The sequence below is a fragment of the Dama dama genome, chromosome 23 (genome assembly GCF_033118175.1).
Source record: "Dama dama isolate Ldn47 chromosome 23, ASM3311817v1, whole genome shotgun sequence".
NCBI lineage: Eukaryota > Metazoa > Chordata > Mammalia > Artiodactyla > Cervidae > Dama > Dama dama.
In genome coordinates, this window is record NC_083703.1 from 66,737,991 (window position 1) to 66,765,389 (window position 27,399).

Consider the following 27,399-nt stretch of genomic DNA (forward strand, 5'->3'; position numbering starts at 1 on the left):
AGTATTCTCATATCATAAGGGTTGAGTTGTCCTCGTAGTTTTAATTTGGGGCCAATATCGGAGGCCTGGAATTGCATGAGCGGAGGCTAGAGGGCATATAGCAGAATTTATTGTGATGTGCAGTTTGCAGTTATTGCCTTGGTCTTTTTCCCAGCTGGAGGTCCTAGGCAATAGAACAGCACATTTGTTGGGAGAGAGTGCGGTCCTGGCATTCTCAGGGATCTTCGGGATTTAAATTTGGTTTACATCCACTGCTATTACTTACACAGAGGCGAATATTTGTGCATTGTAACAAGTTGACTTGGTAGCCTGGAAAATAGACTGTTTCCTGAAGAGTGGAAACACAAGACTGTTTGCTTTGATGGCAGTTCCTCAGGCATGCCTCTCTAAAGAAGACTCCTTGAGAGTCATGATTAAATTACAGTCATTTCCCCACTTACTAGTCCCCAAAATTTGCCATGCACTTGGCAATCCCATGTCTTTGCTCACATCTGCCTTCAGCTTGGCAAGCCTGGCTTCCCCTGGGCTATTTGGAATACTCCTATTCACCCTTTGAAGCCTCACTTAAACTTCATCTCTCCTGAGTCTTTTTTCAGACTCATCACCTCAGCAGAATTTGTGTTCCTCTACTACTTCGTACATCCTGGCACTCATCACATTGGCTTGTAGACATCTTTTTTTAAGCTTGTCTTTCCTGAGATGTGCTCCCCATCAGGGGAGGGGTCAAAGTGGTGGCTTTGTCACTTACCAGTTGTGTAACCTTGGAAAAGTTACCTAACCTCTCTGTACTCAGCTCCTGCTTCTGTAAAGTAGCAATAACAGTAGTAGGTCTGTATGTGAGATAGGTTGCAGCAGGCCTAAGTTTTGCATTATAACCATATTACCATGTGTATCTTCAAAACTTATTGCTTGGTCAAGATTCAGTGGGTGTGTATATAGGGGTGGGGGAGAGGGTTTATTATTGTTTTTTAAATATGAAATTTCCAGAACTCATAGTAGGCAGAAAAACCCCAGTCAAACTCAAGAAACCTTGTTGGCAGATGGTGGAAGATAGAAAAAGAATCCTTCCAACCCTCTCATCTCTGCTCATCTGTCCCTTTCTTATTTCCTCCTTTTCTCTTGTATCTACCCTCTCTGCACAAGCAGGAAATACGACTGACTTTGTCCCTGAACTTCGTCTCGGTAGAATCTGGTGGGATATTGTTTGGCAGATATGCTAACAAGCGGAAATAGCCAATGACTTATCAGAAAACGTCAGACTTAAGACAGTCACGATTTCCAAGGCTGGTGTTGCTGTAGCTGATGCTTTAATCCCTAAGAAGAATTTGTTTTTAGTTTCAGAATTAGTCACAAGTCCAAAAAAATAGGCGTGAAGGCGGTAGACCCAAGAGTGTAGAGGGACAGAATGCTAATTTGTGCTTCTTACTAGATGATATCCGGAGCTGTGCATAATATAAATATTTTTCTGAGGGTTTTCTCAGCTAAATGTATTTTGACTGCTTTGACCCTCCTGCAATCAGATAAAATTGCATTTAACCCAGCTAAACATAAAGTTTCACACTTTGCAAGCTTAATAAGGCTGTTTGTTAGAAGTTAGATTTTTGTAGCAAGGAAAAAAGATTTTCTCCAGCCAGACCCATTACCAGTAACCATCTAGTTCTGGAATTTGAGTGTGTTGCTTACTGTCTGGCTCAGTGGTAACGAATCTGCCTGTCAATGCAGGAAACGCAGGAGACACAGGTTTGACCCCTGGGTTGGGAAGATCCCCCGGAGAAGGAAATGGCAACCCACTCCAGTATTCTTGCCTGAAAAACCCCATGGACAGAGGAGCCTGGCGGGCTACAGTCCGTGGTGTTGCAAAGAGTCGGATATGACTGAGCAACTGAGCATGCACATGTTGTCCCCACCACCTTCCAGACAGCCGACTCTGGTAACAGAACTAAGAGTCGAGGAAAGGGAGGGAAAATAATGCAGAGACGGCAGCGGTAAGCAATTGAAAGTGGCGAGGCAGTTCACAGAGCTGACAAGCAGTGTGATACCCGGCGGAGTTGCAGTGTCTGCTGCTGTAGGATTCAGGGAGATTACAAGTCAATCAGGGTGATTTAGGGAAAAACAAACTGTGACATGGTTCATGTTTTTCCCCCAGATGTTTTTCTGTTTTCTCTCACATACCCAAATTGTCCAATTAATTAAGGAAAACACTGCAGTGGATTTCTTTGAAGCTTTTGCTGGCTGTGAGATTTGAGAGCAAGATTGTATATCTCCTTGATATATAAGAGGGGAAAACAGCTCTTTCTCCTATTTATAGGAGCTGTCAATTCTGGCATCAGTATCTTCTCCAATCTGCAGCTAGGGTCCTCACAGTGGGGCAGAAAGGAGAGCCTAGCAAATCTTCTTCCTTGGTGATGCAGGTATCCGCAATTAGTCAACAGTTTCAACTTCTCCCCCATCCGATGCTTCCCTCAAGTCTCACCCGGAAAGAGTAAAGAGGCCTTATTTTAAGATGTGTCTCTCTTGCCATTGTTCCATCCTCAGGCTCAGTTTGAATTGTCTGCAGAGTGCCTTGTGCAGAAGTGTTCAGGAAGCATCAGTTGATGAGATCATTTCTTCCCTGTCCTTTCTCTCCTCTCCTTTTCCCCTCACTAGAAGTGACAGGATGTGATGGGAAAAAATAGTCTTGGAGTTGGTCACTTCTGCCACAAACTCTGTGACTTTGACCAGGCTAATTAACCCTTCGGACCTTTGTATTCTCACATGTAAAAGCTGTGAGGGATACTTGAGAGTAAATGAAGCAGTGTATATAGAAATACAATTACAGTACACAAAGTAAATGTTTTGTCAGTTTATTTAAATTTAGCAAAATTACCGAATGTCTGGTATGTGTAGTGTTGCACTTGACTTTGAAGAGTGTACCAAGATAAATGAGGATGCAGCGTCTGCCTTCACAGAATTTGAGTTTTTCTTAGTCCATGCGAGAGATGGAACAGTGAATAACCAGGTATCAGAAGAAGGAAAGGGCTATCTGCTTAATTTTTGAACCAGACCCAGGGTAAGGCATGCCGTATAGTTTCATTTAATCTTTACAACTCATTCCCATTTCCTCAGTGAAGAAGCTGAGGCCATGAGAGAAAAGATGCACCATGGGTATGCAGCAGATCTTGTCAGCCGGTATAGGTTTACTTATTGGCTGTGACCTGGAAATCTATTACCAGGTAGATGATCACTTCTTGATTATTAGGTGTTTCTGTTTCCTTAGTTATCTTCCTCGGCGTGCTCCTGGGTTCCCCAGTGGCAGTCTCTGAGTAAGGGCACACGTTGTGTCAGAAGGTAGCATTAAGTGGTGTAAACATCGTTTCATCTAAGAGGGAAGCTTGGCTTTTGCTTCTGTTGCCACTGCTTAGTAAACGTGTGGTCTCGGCCAGGTCACTGATCTCTTGAATATCATCTGTATGACATGGCTACTGAAAGTTTCTTGTGAGTGGTATGTGGTTATATGAATCAAATGAGAGAAATAAAATTGCTTTTTAGGCATTATATGTAATAAAACATAAGGCATTTTAATATGTTAAGATTCTTTTCGAGAAGGAGTCAGAAGTTCATCAAAGGTAATAGTTTCGTAAAAGCTTGGTTATGGAAACTTAGAAATGGTTTGAGTTTAACCTGAAGTTTTGAGATCAGTGTCAAATATGGCAAGTAAACTTCCTAACTGAATATCTCTTGTAGTCGAGAAATGTGCTTCTCACTTGAACGAACTTGCGACTTGAGAAGGCATTTTCGTAAGATGTCTTAATACTCTCTAGAAGGAGCACAGGACTTGATTTCAGAAGGCCTGGGTTCAAGTGCTAGCATGTAACTCATGTCACCCTGGATTTTACCTTGTCCCCATAAGCTTCAGTCTAAAGTTAGGGATAAGGAGGCCTGTTGTTTCTTTGCCTTGGGGTCACTGCACAACTCAGAAGAGATCTTGGGGTGCAAAAGCACCCTGCAGACCACAGGTGGAGTTTGTTTACTTTGCTTGTTCAGTAGAGAAGGGGGTACAGGAGTGGGAACGTTTTGGGGACCACCCTGTGACATGTACCCCTTTCTCTTGCTTCCCTGATTCACAGGTGGACGGGCAGGTGGTCGCATTGCTCGTGCAGAATCTGGAGCGTCTGGATGAGTCTGTGAAGGAAGAGGCGGACGGTGTCCACAACACTCTGGGTAAGGGGGAGAGTGGCCAGCACTTCCTGAGTTTGTGTTTGTTTTGGGGGTTGGCACTCATTTCCTTCTTCCTTCGTAATAGAGTCAACAGCCAGAGGGTTTTCCTTTTTTCTGCTCCCAAACTGCCTGTTCAGAAATGAAGACCCTTGTGTAAATTTCATATAACTGCTGCTTTGGTTGGGCTTTCAGGTAATAAAAGCAGGAATCCACTAAGTAGATGAACTTCCTGGACAAAAACGGCTGGCTTCTCTGAACAGGCCTTTGTCTCTGTCTCTAAAAGTCAAGATGAAGTCTATGCAGGATGGATTCTTTTTTTTTTTTCCCTTTGGAAAGTATATATTTTAGGATTTTTGAGTCCCCTTCTATTGGTTTTTCTTCCCGTTTCTCTGCAGTGGAACTACAAACTTTTGAACCACTGTGTATAGGCATACCTCATTTTTTGTGTGTGTGCTTTATTGTGCTTTGCAGATGTTACATTTTTACAAATTGAAAATTTGTGGCAACCCTGCATTGTCAGATGATAGATAGCATTATTTACTAATACGGTATTTTTAAATTAAGGTATGCACGTTGTTTTTTAGACGTAATGCTATTGCACACTTAGTAGACTATGGTATAGTGTATGTATAAGTTTTATATGGACTTGGAAAACAAAAAATTCATGTGATTCTCACTTTATTGTGATATTCACTTTATTGCAATGGTCTGGGACCAAACCCACAATATCTGCAAGGTACACCTTGGATGTACACCTGTTACCTTGGATTTTACCTTGTCCCCTTAAGCTTCAATCTAAAGTTAGGGATAACGCCTAACTTTATAGGACATTTTATTTGAAAAAGAGTTAGTATTTCCTTCCCTTCTTATGTGTACTTTACCGTGTAAACTGTGCGTTGAAACACTGCTGTTAACTTGGCTGTCCCTTTATCATATGTTCATTTAAGTAGATTCCTCTGCAATATTCCCTCTCCTGCTCCTCAAGTCTCCCCAGTCCTTCCTTCTGCAAAGCTGATGAACCAATAGTCTGCTTAAAATTGTGCTTTGGGGTAGTGCTGTTTATCACCAGTTGCTGTCTTATAAAACCAAAGGTGACGTATCTGTAAGCAGAGCTTGAGAAATGAACAAGGCCCAGCAGAAGTAGAAATTTTGATGAGGTTAGATTTCCTCCCAGCTCCTTGGTGTCTAGCACAGATTTCTCGGTAGTTTTATACTCTCTACTGGGAAATTATCATAAAGAGGGAGGAAGACATAGCACCTAGGGAGTAAGAGAAGAGAGAACACAACAGTCTGTGATCTGGGGGTTGGCTGTAGTCTAGAGCCAGAATTTGGCATTGCCATCTGTCAGCCTAATGCTGAATTTCACTGAAATTCAGAAGTTTCAGGCTTATCAGAAGTTTTAACGGACTGTTTATAAAAAGAGCCTGATGTAATGGGAAAAGCACCAGCCTGTCAATCTGTGAAGATCTGTGTAGTGTCAACTTGGTCCCTTACCAGCAGCTCAGGAGATTCATCCCGCTCTTCCCTACGAAGCATGTGATGTTTGTCAGGCACTGTTCTAGACCACTGGGTACATTAAAGATGAATTAGGCAAAGTTCTTCTTAAGAATCAGACTGATGGGAAAGTCTTGAACAGAAAGGAGAGATAATACAGGGTATTGTAATAGGAGTATAATAGGAGTCAGTGGGGAGCCCTACTGAAAAGAAGAGTAAGGGTCTCCAAATGGCTGGGTAGGAGCAAGTAGCTGATTGAGGCTGAATGTGAAGAGAGGTGCATTTTGATGGAGAAGTGTGAGCCAGACCCTCAGGCAGGGCAGTATCGTTTGTCAAGTCACGAATGGGTAAGGGCTTTGGGGAAAGACTAGAAATGTGCTGTGGCAGCGAGAGGTAAAGATGATGGGAGATGGGACCAGAGGAGTAAGATTGTCCAGACTTTGGAAGACCTTCTAAACCTTGGCAAGATGTTTGGAGTTTATTCTAGTGGACAATAGAAAGCCACCTGAAGTGTAAGCAGAATAAAATAAAGGCATCAGAGGTTAAAAAGAATGAGCCAGTTTCTTAGAAAACGTGGAAAGTAATGTAAGGTATTCAAATGATTGCCATCTCTCAGGTCTTACTGCTGCTCTGCTCTCACAGCTTTGCGTCTGCTCCCTGAGGGGCTGCCTGGGCCTCCTTTAAGTTGCCATTGGCGAGGCTGACGCGGACTGAAGAGTGAGGAGGAAGTAGGTGTATTGCTTCCTTCAGCCTTTTCTCTTTAAGACTCAGGCCTGCTGGGTGTTGTGCTTAGAGAGCACAGAGCTCCACCTGCTCGCTGGCAGTAACATATCCAGGCGGGGAGCAGCAGGGGCCTGAAGGAAAGGAAAGCACTGGATGTATTAGAATGAGGGTTTGGGTCTGATTTTGGTGGTGCTAGGTCTTCATAGGGGCACCTGGGCCCTTCATGACAGTGCGAAGGTGCTTCCCTAGCTGCACCACAGGCTCTAGTTGTGGTGCATGGGCTCTCTAGTTGCAGCAAGCAGGCTTAGTTGCCCTGTGGTGTGTGGGGGTCTTAGTTCCCCAGCCAGGGATTGAACCTGCATCCCCTGCATTGGAACGTCAACTCCTAACCACTGGACCACCAGGGAAGTCTGTAGTTTTGTTTCTTTTTAACATCCTTTTTTTAAGTCTCATAATCATACAATCTTTTTTTTTTTTTTTTTGCCTCCTTATTTAAAATTTTTCTATTAAACAACAATGTGCCTGTTGTAGGAGATAGCAGGACCAATTATATTTGCTTCTGAGTACCTGACAGTTACCTCTGCCAGCATGGCCTTTCCTGTCTACCTTGTTTTGTTCAATTAAGAAGATCATGCTTGCTTCCCTTGTAGTGTCTAAAGAAAGAGATCTGAAAATGGGTGAATCAGGAGAGGAAGAGGCTCGGAATTCGTCCACTGATTTTTCCTTATAAGGCTTCTGCCTAGCCCCCTGTCTCTTCTGTCACAGGTCTCAGGGACTGTAGTACTGTGACAGTAAGAGGGCCTTCGTAGGCAGATACTCACACCTTTGTGTATTCCGCTGTAGTGTTCTACACAGCAGAAAACCTTTCACTGTTCCTTTAGTGAATTCTGACAAGTTCAGTTATGAGTTTTACTTGTAACATAACTTGAAGGGGAAAAAACAAACAAACATAGCATGTCCCTGGTTAATCTAAGAATGACAACACAGCATCTGGCTGGGAGGAATATAGGCAAATGGGAAGAGGAGTAGAATGTCTGGCATGGGAAGCAGGCTGCAGATGGAAACAAAGTTGCCCTCCCAAATGAAGGGTGTCTGTCTCTCTGCAGCTATTGTGGAAAACATGGCTGAGTTTCGGCCGGAGATGTGCACAGAGGCCGCCCAGCAGGGTCTTCTGCAGTGGCTGCTGAAGAGGCTGAAGGTAAGTCTGCTGTGTGCGTGGCTCACGCTGGGTCATTGGCACAGGTTGTTATTCCTGTGCTGGGTGATCTCGTTTGGGAATCTTTTGGCAAATGTTGCCTCTTTCTTTACTTTTCTTCTTTCATTTGTTTTAAAAATAGCCTTTAATAGCCCCGAAATAATATAAACATGTTGTCAACACAAATTCACATAGTACAGAAGGTTTATACCAGAAATAGAATTTCTCCTCTGCTGATTCCTTCTAGTTCTACTTCTCAGAGACAGCCACTGTTAACAATATTTTATCTATCCTTCCAGAAATTGTCTGTGTAAATAGGAGTGTATGTGTGTGTTTATATGTGTTTCACAAATAGAATTATACATTATTTTCTTTTGCAAGTTGATTTTTTTTCACTGAACTAGTGGCTGCCTAGTATTCCATTTTATGGTTGTGCCAAATTAATGTAACCATTCTCCTGTTCATAACAGTTTTTTTACTGTTAAAACAGCACAGTAGTGAGTATCCCATGTACACACACACACTGTTTTGTTTTCTTTTTTTTTGCACACTTCTGTCAGTTTATCTATAGGATAAATTCCTAGAAATAGAATTGTCCAGTTAAAGGGTATGCACATTAACGTTTTTGGTAAATTTTGCAGAATAGTCCTCTGTCAGTTGCTCCACTGAGTTGAGATGTCTGTTTCCCCTAGCAATATTGGGCATTGTCAAACTCAAATTTGATAAGTGAAAACTGTTATTTTATTTTAATTTGAAATTTTAAAATCAAGTACAAAGTGTTGGCTTTCACCTGTTTTTTAGTCAGTTGTATTCATCTCTTTTAGCTTCCTATTTATATCCTTTGTTCATATTTTTGTTGGATCATTCATTCGCTTTCCTTGTTAGCATAGTCTTTTTGACCATTTAGTGCCTGTACCATAGAGTGCATGAGGAAAGGGAGAGGTAAGGGCTTCTCTCAGGATAGTATTAACCAAAGATGTGATGGGAGGAAGTTTGGAACTACTTAATACTGTAGTACTGAAATATTCTGGGCAAGCAAGGATTCCCAGCTTTTCAGTGAGAAAGAGGCACTTGTTTGTGGCGGGAATGATTCTTTAGGTAGTCCTGGCCTTGCTGAGCTCCAGAGGGTCATAGAGATGCAGAAAGTCTGAGGTGCATCAGGTCCAATTTATCCCCGCCCCACCGCTGCCCCCCCACCCAACCACTGTCTTGGCAGGGGTGAGGAGGAAGATTCTGCTTAAGATATCATATGTCCGCATGGTTTCCTCTCTTTCTGACAATTTAGGTCTTCTCAAATCCTTCTTATTTAACCCTTTGTTGCCATTAAATCTGTAACACAGACTTGCGTTAACATGACTTGAGGACATTCAGCTCGCCTGTGTGTTCTCCTCAGTGTGTAGGGGCACACTTGCTGGTATAAGTATAAACTTACTGTGTAGTTCAGTAGACTGCAACTTCCTATCCACACTCACACACACTACCCTTCCTTTCAGGCAAGAGTCAAGTCTGGTTAATTCACTCATTGTCATGAGTGAAATGCAGCTTCCTTTTGACCTCCTCTCATGAATCTTTATGTCCTTTGGTTTCCTCCTGTAACTCACATCTCCCTCAGTTTCTTCATTCCTCAATATTCAACAAAACTTTATTCTCCAAAGCCTTGAGACATTTTGGGGATGAGGGGTAGGGGAGAGGAAAGTAAAACACAGAGTTAAGGTGATGGGATAGATGGCAGGGACCTGAGTCTTAATGGGATGGCCACAGGTTGGGGCCTCAACTTTATACGGAATAATCCAGTAATTTTTGTCTTTGTGAGGTCAGGGCCAATTTTTCCCAGTTGCTTGAGGCTTGGTACTGAATCAGGGAGTCTTTGTTAAACTAGAATAGCCGGCCTCTTCTGCCTTTTGAAAGGTGTTGAAACTTGCGGGTCTTTTTATGAATTGGTAACAGGAAGGGAAACTGAGACCTTTGGGTGTTTGGTTGAATTCCATTACTCTTATAAGAGTAGTAAAGAGGCCCATTTGGCCATCTTGCAAGCTTTTGACTCTTACCTTTCAGGCATAGTATTTATTCGATCCTCGGGGCGCAAATAGCCATGTTGTTATCTCCAAAACAGTTTTTCAAAATTGGGGGGTATCTAACCATCAAAATGCTATTTGGTTATTTTACTAGTAAGCGAAAATTCTTAGAAAATTCTGTGCTGACCAGAACATTAATGAAAGTTCTGCTTCAGGGTGAAGGCATGTATTTAAAAGCAATGTCTTGCTCTTATTTCTCGTAATCTGGGGAAGTGCTTATTGTAATCTTCACCATCATAATCATCTTGGTGAATCAGATTGAATGATGGACCCAGATCCTTACTTTCACAGGTAGAACTTTAAAAAATATAGATTCCCAGACGTACTTTCTCAGTCTCTGTCTTCAATGTATTTTAGACACGTTCCCCGTGTGATTATAAATGTACAGTGAATTATAAGAGCCACTGGTCTCTAGAAATGTGAGCATTTTTGTTACCTGTTTCTGTTCAGTACTACTCCAAAACTAATTTAAAACTTCATTTCCATTATGCCATTCCCTGTTCAAGAACCTTCCTACAGCGATGCCAATGCCCTCTGCATCAGATCCCACCGTCTCTGCCTACTTTTTAAGGCCCCTTACCCTGGCCTGATCTGACCCTTCCATTTCTCAGTTTTGAAACATTGGCCTTTTAGTTTTCAGACATGCCTCTCTTTACCTGCTCCCTTTGCAAAGGTCAGTATTTTTGACTTCTATGTCTTTGTTCATGTTCTTCCCTCCACAAGGAATGACTCCTGCCTTAGGTATTTCTAAATTGTACATAACCTTCATTAACAAACTTAAACCCCCTACTCTTCCATATTGTCACCACCATTTTTGAACTGGAAGGAATCTTATAAGTTCTAGAAAAAATTAAAAATCAAGACCTATAAAGATTAAGACAGTTAAGATTGCCCAAATTCATGTAGCTAGTTAGAGATAGAGCTAAAATTAAAACCTAAGCTTCCAGACTTTCTTCATGTACTCTTCCCATAGCACTACTTTGCCCATACTGCCCTCTTTCTTTTCTGAGTATCAGTCATTTTTTTTTTTCTTGTTGGTTCTCTTCTGGGACTTAGCAGATCTGGGTTCTAACATATGCCTATAGCTGAGTGAAACATACCCTCATGGAGTATCTTTTCTTCATTACCTGGGAGACTTTCATATTATTATGTGTGTTCCTGGTCTTTCTCCAAATATCTTTAAACTTAGCAGCAAGGACTAGGACTCCATCATATGTGCATCTCTTCCCTGTTGTTCTCTGGGTGTGGTTCCCAATGAGGAGCGTCAAAATTACCTGCCTGCTTGTTGGAAATGTACATTCTTGAACCCACCCCAGACTCACTAAATTTGCCCAGCTTGGAGTGGAGCCGGCAATCTGTGTTTTAACAAGCCCTCCAGGAGATTCTGATGCATGCTGAAGTCTGAGAACCCCTTCTATGTTTACACTGCTTTATAAAACCTTGCTACCTAACTGATCATCCCACTGTTTATTCAGTAGTCCTTGAGTAACCCCTAAGTGAATGGCACATTAGTGAGTCTCCTTTTGGTACTAGTAGCCTAGCTAGCAGTATATAGAGATACTTAACAGATATTTTCATTCACTAAATGAAACCTTACTAATTTGTGTTGCTAATGAGGATAAAACTCATTTCACAGGATTGCATTAAAAGGTTTAACAGGTAAGTAGATAACTGTAGTGTGAGAGACGCTGCACCATAGTTCACTTTTAATGGGGAATACAAACTTATTAGGATATTGTGTACTATTGAAAATAATACCAAAACTTTTTTCTTTTTTAAAGAAACAAAATTAAGATTCCTTTTTGTTTCCCAATTAAATCATTGCTTCAAAAACAGTTGCAATATTCAGCATTGAGCTCATGAGTTGAGAATTGGCTACAGTATACTACATGTACAACTGGTTGATGCTAAGTCCTTAGCCTCTTATGAGCAGGAGTTGGAATTTTTCTAGGGCACAGATTGCTTTGACGATTGTACAGGGCTGGAGTCATGTCTGAACCTGCCCCAGGTACCAGAGGTGAGCTGCAGAAATAATTTGCAGCTTCTGGCTGCGGGTAGTAGCATAATTGTCTTGTACTTTCCAAAAAAGCAGCAGTTCCCCAAAAGGTGAAGTTTAATTTTATTCAGGGCTAGCATGTGCTGAGTACAAACCTATGCTTGACTCTGTAATTACTCTGATAGCTGAAGGATTTAGGATCACCAGGCTCCTGGATGGAGGAGAGCCCCAGAAGCTCCAACTCCCATTGGGTAACTTTGCAAAATCCAGGAAAAGATGCCTGGTAAATGAATTCTCCCTCTTCCGGATTTTGACTAAATGTCCTTGTAATTTGGCAGTTTGGTATTTTGCAGGCTTGAAGACTGTCATTGATGAGTGAGATTTAAACAGAAATAAAACTTCCTTGGTGACTTTTGTCTTTGGCTAGACATGAAAGATTACTCTCCTTTTTTCCCATCAAGCCCACGGTTTCACTCAATGTAAGAGATATCAGGCAGGTTAGAGAGGCAGAGTAATTTGGCCAAGATCACATAGCTAGTAACTAATGTGTAGAACTGAGATTCTAACCTGGATATTTCTGATCCCAGTCATCAGAAAAACATGTAGCACCTACTATGTGTTCAGTCTCTCACTCATGTCTGACTTTTTGCAGTGCCATGGACTGCAGCACACCAGGTCTCCCTGTCCATCACCAACTCCTGGAGTTTACTCAAACCCATGTCCATTGAGTTGGTGATGCCATCCAACCATCTCATCTGCTATCATCCCCTTCTCCTCCCGCCTTCAGTCTTTCCCAGCATCAGGGTCTTTTCCAGTGAGTCAGTTCTTTGCATCAGGTGGCCAAAGTATTGGAGTTTCAGCTTCAGCATCAGTCCTTCCAGTGAATATTCAGGACTGATCTTCTTTATAGTCCAACTCTCATATCCATACATGACTACTGGAAAAACCATAGCCTTGACTAGACAGACCTTTGTTGGCAAAGTAATGTCTCTGCTTTTTAATATACTGTCTAGGTTGGTCATACCTTTTCTTCCAAGGAGCAAGCGTCTTTTAATTTCATGGCTGCAGTCACCTTCTGCAGTGATTTTGGAGCCCCCCAAAATAAAGTCTGTCACTGTTTCCACTGTTTCCCCATTTATTTGCCATGAAGTGATGGGACCAGATGCCATGATCTTAGTTTTCTGAATGTTGAGTTTTAAGCCAACTTTTTCACTCTCTCCTTTCACTTTCATCAAGAGGCTCTTTAGTTCTTCTTCACTTTCTGCCATAAGGGTGGTCATCTGCGTATCTGAGGTTATTGATACTTCCATATTGTGTTAGGTACTTCCATATTGGGCTTCCCTGATGGCTCAGTGATAAAGAATCTGCCTGCCAATGCAGGAGACCTGGGTTCAATCCCTGGGTTGGGAAGATCCCCTGGTTTAGGAAATGGCAACCCACTCTGGTATTCTTGCTTGGGAAATCCCATGGACAGAGGAGCCTGACAGACTATAATTGATGGGGTTGCAAAAGAGTCAGACACAACTTATCGACTAAACAACAGCAACTTCCATATTCTTTAATTCTCATAGTAACCCTCCAAAGAAGATGTTATTTTATTGTCTCCATTTTACAGATTAAAGAAACTTGAGACCAGGAATGTGACTTCAGTCATAGATGACCATTCTTAATTAATGGTGCCATCAGTATCTCAGTAATTTTTTTATAAGGTCCTATGCCAAAAAGGACCTAACAGTCCCATTCAAGGTGGTTAGATACAAACAATTTCATAGATATTTATGCCCTAAGAATTTAGTAGCCATTTGAAAAATGAAATGCTTGGATTAAAATATATTTTTTATTTCTTTTTTTTTTTTTTTTGAAATAATATGTTCAGGATTTTATTTCCACTATCACATACAATGAAATTACTATAGAGTTCAGATATCCAACACCGTCCATGCCTTTGCCCTCCAAAATGAGTCAATTCAATGAGAGAAAAAGGTCCAAACACCAAAATAGCTATTTGTCACCAAACAAAAGATTTTTCTTATCAACCTTTTAATTGACAACATCAAATAACATCAAAGATTTGGTATTTTAGTCACTTAAAATGAAGAAAAAATAATTATATTGATTAATGAAACACTCTCTGTGACTTGATTGACAGAGGCTATCCTAAAATATTTTAATTATTTTTAGAGATGAGAAGTCTCAGTGTGTGAGTCCTTTTGTTTTGCATGGCATAGGATGCAATAATAGCTAAGAGTGGAATGCTGTAAATAATGACACTTAGTTTAACAGATCTAGATCAAAGAGTAAAGAAAAACGCCAAGAAAGAAGCATTCTGGCTGAAACTACTTTCTGCCAAACAACATGAGAAGCATGTTTTCAAAAGAAATGCTTAACATCTCTAGATTAGGAGCTGTGTGAGGGCAATAATTGATTCTATCTTATTCATTACTGAGTTTCCTAGAAAAGTGCCTGACATACTTGGTGATCAGTAAATGATGAAAGAGTGAATGAAAAAAAAATTAGATGAATGAAGTAACTTTATTGCTGAGAAATATGTGAAGAAAACATAAGAAAGTGAGAAACTATAATGAGATAAACCAGATGATTTTATATATTTATTAGAATTCATATACTTTATCCATTCAACAGTTATCTGTTAAACTCCTATTATATTCCATGTCCTTGTAGTTATTTAATTCCTAAGTCGTGATGGACTCTTTGGTGACCCCATGGACTGTAGCCCACCAGGTTCCTCTGTCCATGGGATTTCCAAGGCAAGAATATTGGAGTGGGTTGCCATTTCTTTCTCCAATTATATTTTTTATTTCATTCTTAAATACCACAACTACTTACCTATTGATGTGCGTGCCTTTTGAGTACTGCACAGCTTCTAAAACCTTGGAATCAGATTGAACACCAACATCTTTGTTTCTTCTCCACATTGATTTTCATACAGCTCTTTTATCACAGTAACCACCCAAAGCCAGCCTGTCAAAGAATGTCATCAAAAGAAACAGTACCTGGAGCTAATTGTTAATGCATTCACTGTTCCACAGATGTCAGATGTCACTGTGCTTTTCTTGGAAATACTGTGAATCCTTGGAATCTCCTGTGGATTCAATGTGGTGTCCCATGGCACACGGTTTGGGAACTGCAGACTTTGGGTTACATACATAGTACGTGCTTATGAGTGAAATCTAGATGTGTCTGATCCTAGATTTACGTCCTTTTTTTTTTTTTTAATATACATGTATTACTTGATAAAATTAATTTTAGTTCATTGTAATCTTTTAAATGATGTAACAGTGGATGAGGTTCATGCAAATTCACCTCTGTTTGCTGTCATGTTTAATTTTTTGTCTTACATATAGCAAATGCCTAATAAATAACTTGCTGGGAAAAGAGGGAAACCTTCCCCCCTACCTTGGAGACAGAATTTTATAAAATCAAATAAAAGTCAAGAGTCATTGGAACCACAGAAAAGCTATTGCTCTAGGGGCCTGATATCTTTTGGTCTTTCAGTTGAGTGTATCTTGTTTGAACCAAGAACCTTGACCCTTAAAAAGCTGCATATAAGTTGGTATGGCTTAAATCCCTTAAACTAGCAATAAATATATAAATCCATTGCTCAGTCTTGTCTGATTCTTTGCAACCCCATGGACTGCAGCGCACCAGGCTTCTCTGTCCAACATGAACTCCCAGAGCTTGCTCATACTTGTGTCCATTGAGTCAGTGATGCCATCCAACCATCTCATTCTTTGTCATCCCCTTCTCCTTCTGCCTTCAATCTTTCCCAGCATCAGGGTCTTTTCAAATAAGTCAGTTCTTTGCATCAGGTGGCCCGGGTACTGGAACTTCAGCTTCAGCCTCAGTCCTTCCACTGAATATTCAGGACTGATTTCCTTGAGGATTGACTGGTTGGATCTCCTTGCAGTCCAAGGGACTCTCAAGAGTCTTCTCCAACCCCGCAGTTCAAAAGCATCAATTCTTCCATGCTCAGCTTTCTTTACTGTCCAACTCTCACATCCGTACGTGACTACTGGAAAAACCATAGCTTTGACTAGACGGACTTTTGTCAGCAAACTACCAGTACTCATAACTTAAATAATGTGAGTGATTTTATTAGCAGATTCTTCATTCTGATAGAGATACTCACCCCTTGGCTTTTCACTTTTGTGTTTTGATTTGTATAAAACTGTTTTTCTTAAAGTGAAAAATGCCACAGTTTGCATTTAAACACTGGCTATTGTACTGAATTTCCTGAAAAAAGACCTTAAGCTTGCCCAGGGAGCATACCTTGCAGTCAGCACACGTAAGACCTTGTATTTACAGATCTTTTAACCTGAGATGGGTCATACCTGGTCAGCCTCCAGAAGCCCTGTGGGGTGCACTTAGGCTTGATGAGGAAGACGTGCAGAGAGAACTGAAAAGATGCTGGGTGTTGCTTCATTAGGGCCAGTCTCCCTTCTTAAGTGCAAAATCAATGTCCAAACAGAGCTGTGGATGGTGCTAAGGGGATGGCGGTATTAGCTTCAAGATAAACACCTCCCCTGTCCTTTTCAGGTAACAGTAATTATTTGTCAGTTCAAAAACCTGGATAGATAGCAGGGCTGCTGCTGATTAACAACTGTTATTCTGCCTGCATTTTAAGGATCCAGTAAATAAAAACACATCGATGAGGCGCACGCTCCTCTCTGTGTCCCTTTATCCACGGGGCATGGTGAGGCACTTGAGTCTCACTGCAGGAGCAACAATGTGGGTGACCATGAAAGATGGGCTCTGCAGTGCATGTGTCCCCTCTGCGACTCCAAGTAGCAGAGCATGCAGCAGGGAAAGAATTGTGGGTAGTAATTTGGGTGTTAAAATATTAACACATTTCTGCATATTTAATGTGGTTTCCTTTTTAAATAGTAGGCAGATTATGGCCCACGAGCAGATAGGTTTATGATTTCAAATTAAATTTTAAGCATTAAAAAAAAATTAAAAATCCAAAAAGGAACTACTTTGTTACAAAGACATTCAGCTAATCTAAATAAGAACTGGCTTTCTTTTCAGCTTCTCTCATCTGTCCATAGGCTAATTTACAGCCTAATTTTAGGACCGTCACTCGTGACTGAAGCTTCATGATAGATTTAGTCTTAAAAAGTTTCATTCGTCTTCTTTGCATTTGAGTACATATTATGTGCTCGACCATAGTCCCTAGACTCACAACCGGGAATCTTCACAGAGGAGGTGACATTTGTATCTGGGCATTAGAAGTGTGAGGACCGCTGTGTACGTAGTGCTATTTATGGTTTTACTGGGTAGTACTGGAGTCTGGTCTCTTGACAGCAGAGGCAGACTTTTTTTCACCCATAACCTACTTTTTCCCTTTCTCACTTCTCCATCTCTCCAACTCAGATCCTCATACTTGTGGAAAAAACTGTCCTGGGGAAGGAAACAAGGGCCCTTAACATATTTCTCCTTTCTCCTGTTTCCCCATAGGCAAAGATGCCCTTCGATGCCAACAAACTGTATTGTAGTGAAGTGCTGGCCATATTGCTCCAGGACAACGATGGTGAGGCTCCCTCTCGGTATTGATATTCTGTTAGGATAGGAGCCAGGCTTGTTTCAGATCATGACAGCAAGCTCTCTTGCCTTTGGCATCCCCTTGCTCTCCCTCTCGCTCTCTGTGCAGCTTTTGTACTCTGTCAAGCTGTATTGATTTTGTTTGCTGATGTATCAGTGTTAGACGGCTGTAAAATCTGACAGTTAGCTTCACTTTTTTTCCTTCTTCTTCTATTTTTTTCCCCTTTTAGAAAACAGGGAATTGCTTGGGGAGCTGGATGGAATCGATGTGCTTCTTCAGCAGTTATCCGTGAGTAATTCTTATGCTTCCTGTCTGCCATGAAGATACATGGCTTGTATCTTTAAATGGGAGGTGGAGCTGGAGATGGTGGGAAGGAATAAGCCATGTGATGCAAGCCATATGGGGTGTGTTGGCAGGCGTGAGGTCACAGTGGAGGCACATGGTTTGCCTCCTTTCTTAGTCGTTTGCTCTTTATGACCAGATATCACCATGTATCTGGTGTGGACTTTCTCAGTCTGCTGATGTTTGTCAGGCCCAAAGGCGTGTGCTTCCCACTTAAGTATATATTTTTGAGCCAAGAATGCCACACTATTTTCAGTTGACCCACTCCCAAGATTATTCACTTTCTTTTTTGTCAGTCTGCCACTAAATTGGGGTCTGTTCATTTAGGATCAAGTAAGCTTCACGTGTACAAGTTCCAATGCAATGGAATAGAGGTCAGAGAGGAGGATGGGGAGGATGTGGCACTGGAGGCTGGAAAAAGAAATTAGAAATTGCCATTTGCTCAGTGTTAGAAATGTAAATCCCATTGAAATGTTCTGCTGGCATTCTGAAAATACTGTTAAGATTTTTTTTTCCTAACCAGTCTCATCTGTGCTATTCCAAAACCAGGACTGAAAATAGATCATTTGGATAAAATCTTTAGAGTGTTGGGAGTGTCTGAGATGTCAGTTTGCATACAGCTTCCCTCCTGGTGCCAGCAGCCTGAGTGGTTTGGCCTTCACCCCAAAAAATAGAGCTTTGAATTGTGAATCTGTTCCCAGTTCTGGGAAAGTGCTTAGTCCTGTTCCTATAAGATTGATCATTTTGTAGTAGACTGTATGGGTATGCATACACTGTTAAGAGGCTTTCCTCCTAACATGCCATGTATTTCTGGCAAAGATAAAAACTGCTTGAAGCCATTCCCACGACTTAGAGCCACAAATGGTCTGTAAGGCAGTTCATTAGCCCTGGTGATTAGGAAACTGTTCCTTATTTTGGGCCAGGATTTGTCCTTCAGAACTGTGGTTTGTTTTAGAAGGGGAAGAAATGTGTTGTGGTCGGGTGGGCCAAGTGGAGAGCTTTGGGGTGGGGGTAGCTGGCAAAGTTGTTTCTTGATCTGGGTGATGGTTTCAGGGGTGTTCACCTTACTCATTTAGCTGTACATGTTTATAGAGTTTTCTGTAGGTGAATATGTTTCATAATAAAAAGGTTTTGTTGGTTTTTGTTAAATCTGCCTCCTTGGAACTATGGATCACTCCTGAACCTAATGGTCAGTTGGGTGGTTTTTTATTGTTATTGTGTTTTTTTGTTTGTTTTTGTTTTTGCATGATAGCCATTTATTTAATACCTGTGAATCAGAAAGCCCAGTTTCTCTAAAATGGAAACAAATGAGAATTTTGTTTGGTAAGGCTCTGCTTCTTCAGTTGTAGGGTTATTGGAGTAGACAGGCTTCGGAAATTGTTGAATGCTGGTTGATGAAAAGACCTTCTCTTATGATTCTGTGCCTTCTGATACTTTTGCTTGACAGGTGTTTAAAAGACACAATCCTAGCACAGCCGAGGAGCAGGAGATGATGGAAAATCTGTTTGATTCCCTCTGTTCCTGCCTAATGCTGAGTTCCAATCGTGAGCGCTTCCTAAAGGGCGAGGGTCTTCAGCTGATGAATCTCATGCTAAGGTATGCTTCTCATCTATCATGTCCTAGCTATACATCTTTTTTTGTCCAACTCCTCACTGTTAGCCTGGATTCAAGAACATGTAGCTAGCTATGGTCTTTTATTCCATTGAGTTTCCTAGATGTATAAAACAGTAGTCTTCAGGTGAGTGTATGGTCTTTTCTGAAGTTAGTTTGGATGAATACAGAGTATATTTTGGTCTGTTTGTACCCTACTGTTATGTCATTTGGTAATAGGACCACTCCATTGAAGGGAAATTTTTTGTTGTTGTTGTTCCTTCTCATAGTGTGTTGGTTTGGGGAAATCTAGTCATTAACTTCTAAACATAACCTATGTTAATTTCTAAACTTAGCCCAATTTTCTTTTTATCTTATATAGACCTATCTATGCCATATGTTTGTCCATATTTTTACTATTGACAAAGATCAATAGTGGCTCAGATGGTAAAGATCTGCCCACAATGTGGGAGGACCAGGTTCGATCCCTGTGTTGGGAAGATCCCCTAGAGAAGGAAATGACAGCCCGATCCAGTATTCTTGCCTGGAGAATTTCATGGACAAAGGAGCCTGGCAGGCTACAGTCCACGGGATAGCAGAGTCAGACATGACTGAGCAACTAACATACTTTACTATTGACAGCAGAATGTAATTCCTGTTTTTCATTTATACATATTTTTCATTATATATTATTTTCAATAATGAGTTAGTTGTGCCTTGCTATGTGGCTAGCATAAGAGATACGAAAATGTGCAAGACAGTTCTGGAACTTTTCTTCATAATTCCTTCCTTGTATATCTAAGTCTAATTTAAAGCTCAAACTGTAAACAATCTGCCTGCAGTGCGCGAGACCTGGGTTCAATCCCTGGGTCAGTAAGATCCCCTGGAGAAGGGAATGGCAACCCACTCCAGTATTTGCCTGGAGAGTTCCATGGAAGAGGAGCCTGGTAGGCTCCAGTCCATGGGATTGCAAAGAGTCGGACATGATTGAGTGATTGTCACTTTCACTTCACTTTCATATCTTATTACTTGTGATTTCATTTCTTCAAATACTTAAAGTAGGTTTCATATTGGTGTAATTCACAGAATCTGGAAGTAAATGGGAGATAGCTTGTAGTTGATAACTCTTGACAAATCTGGCTTGGAAGCAGTAGAGATATAGGGTGAAGAGGTAACCAGAGTTGGGTGTTTAGTTGACAATGGTCAGTTTTTTTTAATTGAGAGATGTTAGAGCATGTTTGATTGGTTGGAGGACTGAGCTCTATGGGGTTATTCTTTATGAAACTGAGCCTGCGTCTGCTGTTTTGAAACATATCTGCATACATTGAAAATTTCAGTGAAAAAATTTTTTAATAAATTTGATACTTATCTATTAAATATAGCTTAGAATATAGAAATACAAAACTGTTAAAGCACTGATAAGGTAATGTGTTAAGTGCTTGGCTTATACAGAAATGAATGGTAGGTTTCCTGTCTCTTTGGATGCAGATTCCTTGGAGTCTTTTTCTCCATAATTGTTTTCTTATTTTTAACAGCTTTTTAGGCCTACCACACTTGTAATTTTCTATACTGTTTATTTTTTTAACTTAACATGCTGTTTCCCATGTTGTGACATAATCATCATGACAGTTTTCAATAATTGAATAATGGTGACTCTAAGGGAATATAACTTACTTGGTCTTTCTTTGTTATTGATATTGTAGTTATTTACAATGTTTTGTTGTTATAAAAAATTCTCCAGCGACAGATTCTACAAATTTTTGTGCTTAAAGCTGTTTTTGCACTTAAGATCATCAGAGTATGTGTTTCGAAAACATCTTCTTTTTAAAGGCTTGTGTAGGCCCAGGGGCACAGTAGATCTCTTGGTTTGTCCAGTGTGTACCAGACCTTGGATTGATTGAAAATCTTCCTTGGTGGAATTGTTTTAAAAAATTTATTTTAAAGTACAGAGAGGGGCATTGTAATTATTCAGAGGCCTTTAGTGTTCAACTGATTTTTGCTGGCTTTACTCTCTTGAGTCTTTTGTTTGTTTATCTTCTTTACCCTTCTAATTGCCTGTCCTTTTGTTGAAATGACCCACCTCCTCTCAAGCACATAGCATATAAAGAAGATGCATTTGGCTTCCTGGGCCTTTTAACCTTAAAACTATATTCTACAGGGACTTTCTTCTAAGCTTCTTAAAGGTCTGAACTGCCAGTGTCTTTGGATGTTTGAGTACAAATACGAGGTGATGTATTCCTGTAGCATATGGCTTGGAAATGTGCAGCAGTGGGGAGCTGAATAAATAACCAGAAGTATGGATTATTCAAGCAGGAATGCTGAGGCTCTGGGAGCCTAATTTAAAAAGGAGCTCTAAAAGATGTAGAAATAGCACCTTTCTAGGATCTCCTAACTTTTCATTTTTGAATGCTGAAGTTACTGTTAGATTAATTCTTTTACCTTAATTAGCTATATCAGCAGATTCAGCGTTTCTTTTTTTTTCTCTTTCTCGTGCTCTTTGTTCTGTGTAATTTTTTTTCTTCAGACTCCCAAATGAAAAGTTTAATTGGGAGAGAGTTGTTTCTCCCTAGTAGATCCATCCTTCCTGATCTTCTAGCAAGAGCTGCCAAGTTGCTCTCTGTCTTAAGGGAACCCATTTAAAAACTATGCAGCTATAACACTAGAAGTTCAGGAAAATTCCTCTGGTTCCATTGCCCATAAATACTGATTTTTATTTGAATTCAAGCATTCATCAAACAGTTAATGAAATGCCCACCGGAGAGGTAGCAACATGTTGTAGTGTGAAAGAATGGGGTTTAGAGTTGAGGCAGATGTGGATTTGGAACACAGCTCTTTCAATGACTAGTTCTGGATGTTTGGTGAGTTATTCTAACCTTTCTGTCCCCTGATTCTCCCTCTTTTCATCTGGAAAATGGGAGTAACAATGCCAAATTTGCAGGGATTTTATGGGAATTAGACTATATAAATTGTCTGGGACAGCTCTGCAGTTATTAAAACATTGATAAAGTGCTATGTTCACTTACTGTGTTAAGTGCTAGGCCTATCACAGACATCAACAAGACAGGATTCTTGCCTCCAAGAAACTCAATAGGTTGTGATGGAGGCTGACATTGAATAACTCTAATATAATTTAAAGTATTAACTGTGACGAGTAACAGTGAATTTTGCATCTCCACAGCCTATGAGTTTTTTTTATGTTTCTGATTATTGATAAGGAACGATCACCAACAAGATAGTCATTTATACATTTATATACACACATTATCACACATACATATATATGATTCAATTTTAATATTTTTATCATCTCTATCAAGGCATAAATGATATATAATCAGACACTCATTTTAAGTGTATAGTTTTAATTTTGACAAATGTGTATACCTTTATTTTCACCACAAGGAACATAAAAGATACTGTCGACTGAAAAACATGCACAACATGAGAGTTGTGAGTTAAGTTTTATTTGGGGCAAAATGAGGACTATAGCCTGGAAGACAGCCTCTCAGATAGCTCTGAGGAACTGCTCTGAAGAGGAAGTGGGGAAGTCAGTCTATATGTAATTTTGGTGAAGGGAGATATGTGTACCATTTTAGCAGAGTGTTGCTGCTAATCACGAGGAGCAGATGTCTCCATTAATGATTTTATTGCTTTCCTGGATAGGAGAGGATGCAAGAAATTAGGCTCAGAAAATTTTCTCCTGTCCTCACACCATACACAAAAATAAACTCAGCGTGGCTTAAAGACTTAAATAAAGACATGATACCATAAAACTCCTAGGAGAGAACACAGGTAAAGCATTGTGACATAAATCATGGCAGTGTTTTCTTAGGTCAGTCTCGCAGAGCAAAAGAAATAAAAGCAAAAGTAAACAAATGGGACCTAATCAAGCAAAAAAGCTTTTGCACAGCAAAGGAAATAAAACGAAGGGACAGCCTCCAGAATGGGAGAAATATTTGCAAATGATACGGCAGACAAGGGCTTAATTTCCAAAATATACAAACAGCTCTTAATGCTCAATGTCAAAGAAAAAAACAAAAAACAACCCAGTCAGAAACTGGGCAGAAGACCTATAAAGGCACCTTTTCCAAAGAAGACATACAGTACAGATAGCCAAGATAGTCAACAGGTGCATGAAAAGATCAACATTGCTAATTATTATAGAAATGCAAGTCAAAACTGAAGTGAGGTATCACCTCACACCAGTCAGAATGGCCATTGTCAAAAAGTGATCAATGCTGAGAAGGTGTGGACAAAAGGGAACCCTCCTATAATGCTAGTATGTGCGTTCTCAGTCGCTTCTGTCATGTCCAACCTTTTGTGACCCTATGAACCATAGCCTGCCAGCCTCCTCTGTCCATGGGATTCTCCAGGTAAGAATACTGGAGTGGGTTGCCATATCCTTCTCCAGGGGATTTTCCTGACACAGGGATCAAAACCGCATCTCTTATGTCTCCTGCACTGGCAGTCAGGTTCTTTACCACTAACACCACCTGGGAAGCACAGTGGGAAGCTAGTGGAAATATAAATTGGTGCAGGCCCAACAAGACAGAGGTTGCTTAAAAAACTAAAAATACAGTTACTATATGATCCAGCAATCCCACTTTTGGGCATATATCTGAAAAAGACGAAAACTGTAATCTGAAAAGATGCACGCCGCACAGTGTTTCTTAGCCACATTACTTAAACAATAACTAAAACATGGAGGCCACTTGTGTCCATCAGCAGATGAATGGATAAAGAAGATGTGGTTATATATACATACAATGGAATATTACTCAGCCATAAAAGTAATGAAAGAGCCATATTCTCTCATAAAAGAGAATAAAATATTATCATTTGCAGCAACATGGGTGAACCTGGAGATTATCATTCTAAGTGAAGTCAAAGAAAGACAAATATATGAAGTCACTTATATGTAGAATCTTTAAAAAATAATACGAATGAACTTATTTACAACATAGAAATAGACTCACAGACATAGAAAATGAGCATATGGTTACCAAAGGGGAAAAGTAACCAATATTATTTATCAATAAAAAATATTCTTAATCTATTTTACATTCATTTTCCATACTAACTCTAAAATTCAGTGTGCATTTTACATTTGCATCTGAATTCAATGCCAAGTTTTCATTAAAGTACTTGGTTTTTGTTAGATTTCATACAATTTACAATTGAAAAAGTAGATTCCCATACTTAAATATACTTATTCCAAACATACTTAAATATTTCCCAATAACTCAATCAAGTATCAATTTTTAAACTTCAATTAAATTTTAAGTTGCCTCAACTTAAATCTGAAATTTAGCTGTATTTCAAATACTCCATGGCCGTTTGTGGCTAGTGGCTACCATATTGGATAATGCATGTATAGATCATTTTTATCACCGTCTGAAATTTACTTGATCCCTTTGACAATCAATTCCCACCAATCCAGCTTTGGCCCCAGTCAACCATTGTCTTTCTAGAATTTCATATAAATAGAATCATACAGTTTGTGTTTTGTTTAGCTTATTTAACTCAATAGGTTGTTTTTGAGGTTCATTTACTTTGCATGTATCAGTAATGTGTTTCTTTTTTATGCTTAGTAGTATATGTTTATTTATTCATTTGTTCATAGACATTTGTTTTTCCTGTTGTTTTGCTGTTGTGTATAAAGCTGCTTAAAAGTCTTAAGATAAACATATATTTTCATTTCTCTTGGGTAAAATACCTGGGAGATGAATGACTAAGTCATATGAAAGTGAAAGTGTTAGTCGCTCAGTTGTGTCCGACTCTTTGTGATCCCATGGACTGTAGCGCGTCAGGCTTCTCTGTCCATGGAATTCTCCAGGCAAGAATACTGGAATAGGTTGCCATTTCCTACTCCAGGGGATCTTCCCAACCCAAGAATCAAACCCAGGTCTCCTGCATTAACCACCAATGACTAAGTCATATAGTAAATGTAAATTTACTATTAGACACTACCAAACTGTTTTCAAAATGATTGTATCATTTTATATTCTTACCAGCAAGGCATGAGAATTCCTGTTGCTCTATCTTCCCTAATTCTTAGTGTAGTCAGATTTTAGTTTTAACTGTAATGTAGTCAGATTTTAGTTTTAACTATTTGAATGAATGTGTATTGTGGCTTTACTTTGCATGTAACTGATGACTAAGGTTGTTAAGGGTTTCCCAGGTGGTGCTAGTGGTAAAGAATCCACCTACCAATGCAGAAGACCTAAGAGACATGGGTTCAGTCCCTGGGTTGGGAAGATCCCCTGGAGGAGGAACCCTGGAGAGGCAACCCGCTCCAGTGTTCTTGCCTGGAGAATCCCATGGACAGAGGAGCCTGGTGAGCTACAGTCCATGGGGTCGCGAAGAGTCGGACACGACTGAAGCAATTTAGCACATCGGCACACACAAGGTTGTTAGACATCTTTTCATGTTGACGTTTCTCACATCTTTTGTTAAGTCAACCCTTTGTTCAGACTTATTGCCTAAATTTTATTTGGGTTATGTTATTGACTTTTAAGTGTTCTTTATCCTAGAAAGAAGTTTTTGTCAGAGATGTGTTTTGGAAATATTTTTTTCCTAGTCTGTGGCTTGCCTTTTCATTTTTTAGCAGTGTCTTTTATTTATTTTTTTCATTTATTTTTATTAGTTGGAGGCTAATTACTTTACAATATTGTAGTGGTTTTTGTCATACATTGACATGAATCAGCCATGGACTTACATGTATTTAGCAGTGTCTTTTAAATAGCAAAAGTTTTACTGATAAAGTCTAATTTTAAAATATATATATATTTAAAAAAATATATATATATATTTTTTTTAATTGTGCTTTTGGAATGACATATAAACTATGTTTCCCTAACCAGGGTCTCAAAGTGTTTCTTTCATATCTTTTTTTAGAATTTTCAGTTTTATGTTTTACATTTATAGATCTGTGATTGATTTTAAATTAATTTTCATATTTGGTATTAGGTATGAATTGAGGTTCTTGGTTTTATTTATTATTTTTGCATCAGTTCAGTTCAGTTCAATTGCTCAGTTGTGTATGACTCTTTGCAACCCCATGAACCACAGCACGCCAGGCCTCCCTGTCCATCACCAACTCCCAGAGTCCATCCAAACCCATATATCCAATTCTGGCCCCATTTATTGCAAAGATTGTCCACTTTCCAGTCAATTGCCTTTACACTCTTGTCAGAAATGAATTATCTTACATGTGTGGGTCTATTTTTTGTGCTTTCTATTCTGCTTCATTGATTTATGTGTCTGTCTTCTTGCCAACACAACCCTGTTCTGACTGTATGGTTGAGTCTTGAAATTATGTGATGTAAATCGTCTTATTTAATGTCTTTTTAAAGACTTTTATCTATTCTAGTTCTATAGTTTCTTTGTCTTTGTATATAAATTTCTAGAAAAACTGCTGGGGTTTTGATTGGCATTCTAATGATTCTGTAGATTCTTTTGGGGAGGATGCACATCTTTACAACAGTGAGACTCCCCATCCATGAACATGGTATATTTCTCCATTTATTTAGGTCTTTGATTCTTTCATCGGTGTTCTGATTTTTAAAGACAACTTGATATTTTGTATTTTCCTAGAAATTTCCAATTTCATAGACTTCCAGGTTTATTAATATATGTTGTCCTTGTATTTGTATAATTCTGTTCTGTATCTTCCATTTCATCTTTTTCATTTTCTGCTCATTATGTCTTCTTTATAACTCTTAATGTTATCTATTTAAATTTCCCTGCTTTCTTACTCAATCAGGTTTGTTAAAAGTGATTGAGATTGTCTTTGCTTTTGGTTTGACATTTTGTTTATTTGTATACTTTTTGCCTACTCATGAATTTTTTTATGTCTTTAATTCCTATTTTCTTCTTTCTTTCCATTTATTGTGTTGTCCTTTTTTAAATATCTGAGTTGAATGGTTAATGCTTTTAAAAATAATCCTCTTATTTGAAAATAAAAACATTCAGGAATTTCCTGGCAGTCCAGTGGTTAGGACTCTGTGCTGTCACTGCCAAGGGCCTGGGTTCAGTTCCTGGTCAGGGAATTAAGATCCCACAAGCCTTGTGGCACAGATAAAGGGGAAAACAACAACAACAAGCTAAGGTTAAAATTTTCCTCTTAAAATGGCTTAGCTTCATCACACAGTTTCAAGTGGTTAAGTCTTGTTTTCTTATTACATTAATAGAAAATATAGGCTGAATAGTATCTGCTTTTCTA

The 27,399-nt window shown here is 39.6% G+C and overlaps 1 protein-coding gene across 1 annotated transcript in view; it reads left to right on the forward strand.

Annotated features, from left to right (window-relative positions):
• Positions 1 to 27,399, forward strand: part of CTNNBL1 (catenin beta like 1) — a 160,490-nt gene that overhangs the window by 58,676 nt on the left and 74,415 nt on the right. The window contains exons 6-10 of the mRNA XM_061127255.1: positions 4,107 to 4,200; positions 7,521 to 7,612; positions 17,159 to 17,231; positions 17,473 to 17,531; positions 19,033 to 19,181. Of these exons, the coding sequence (XP_060983238.1) occupies positions 4,107 to 4,200; positions 7,521 to 7,612; positions 17,159 to 17,231; positions 17,473 to 17,531; positions 19,033 to 19,181 (467 nt within the window). The remainder of the gene's footprint in view (positions 1 to 4,106; positions 4,201 to 7,520; positions 7,613 to 17,158; positions 17,232 to 17,472; positions 17,532 to 19,032; positions 19,182 to 27,399) is intronic.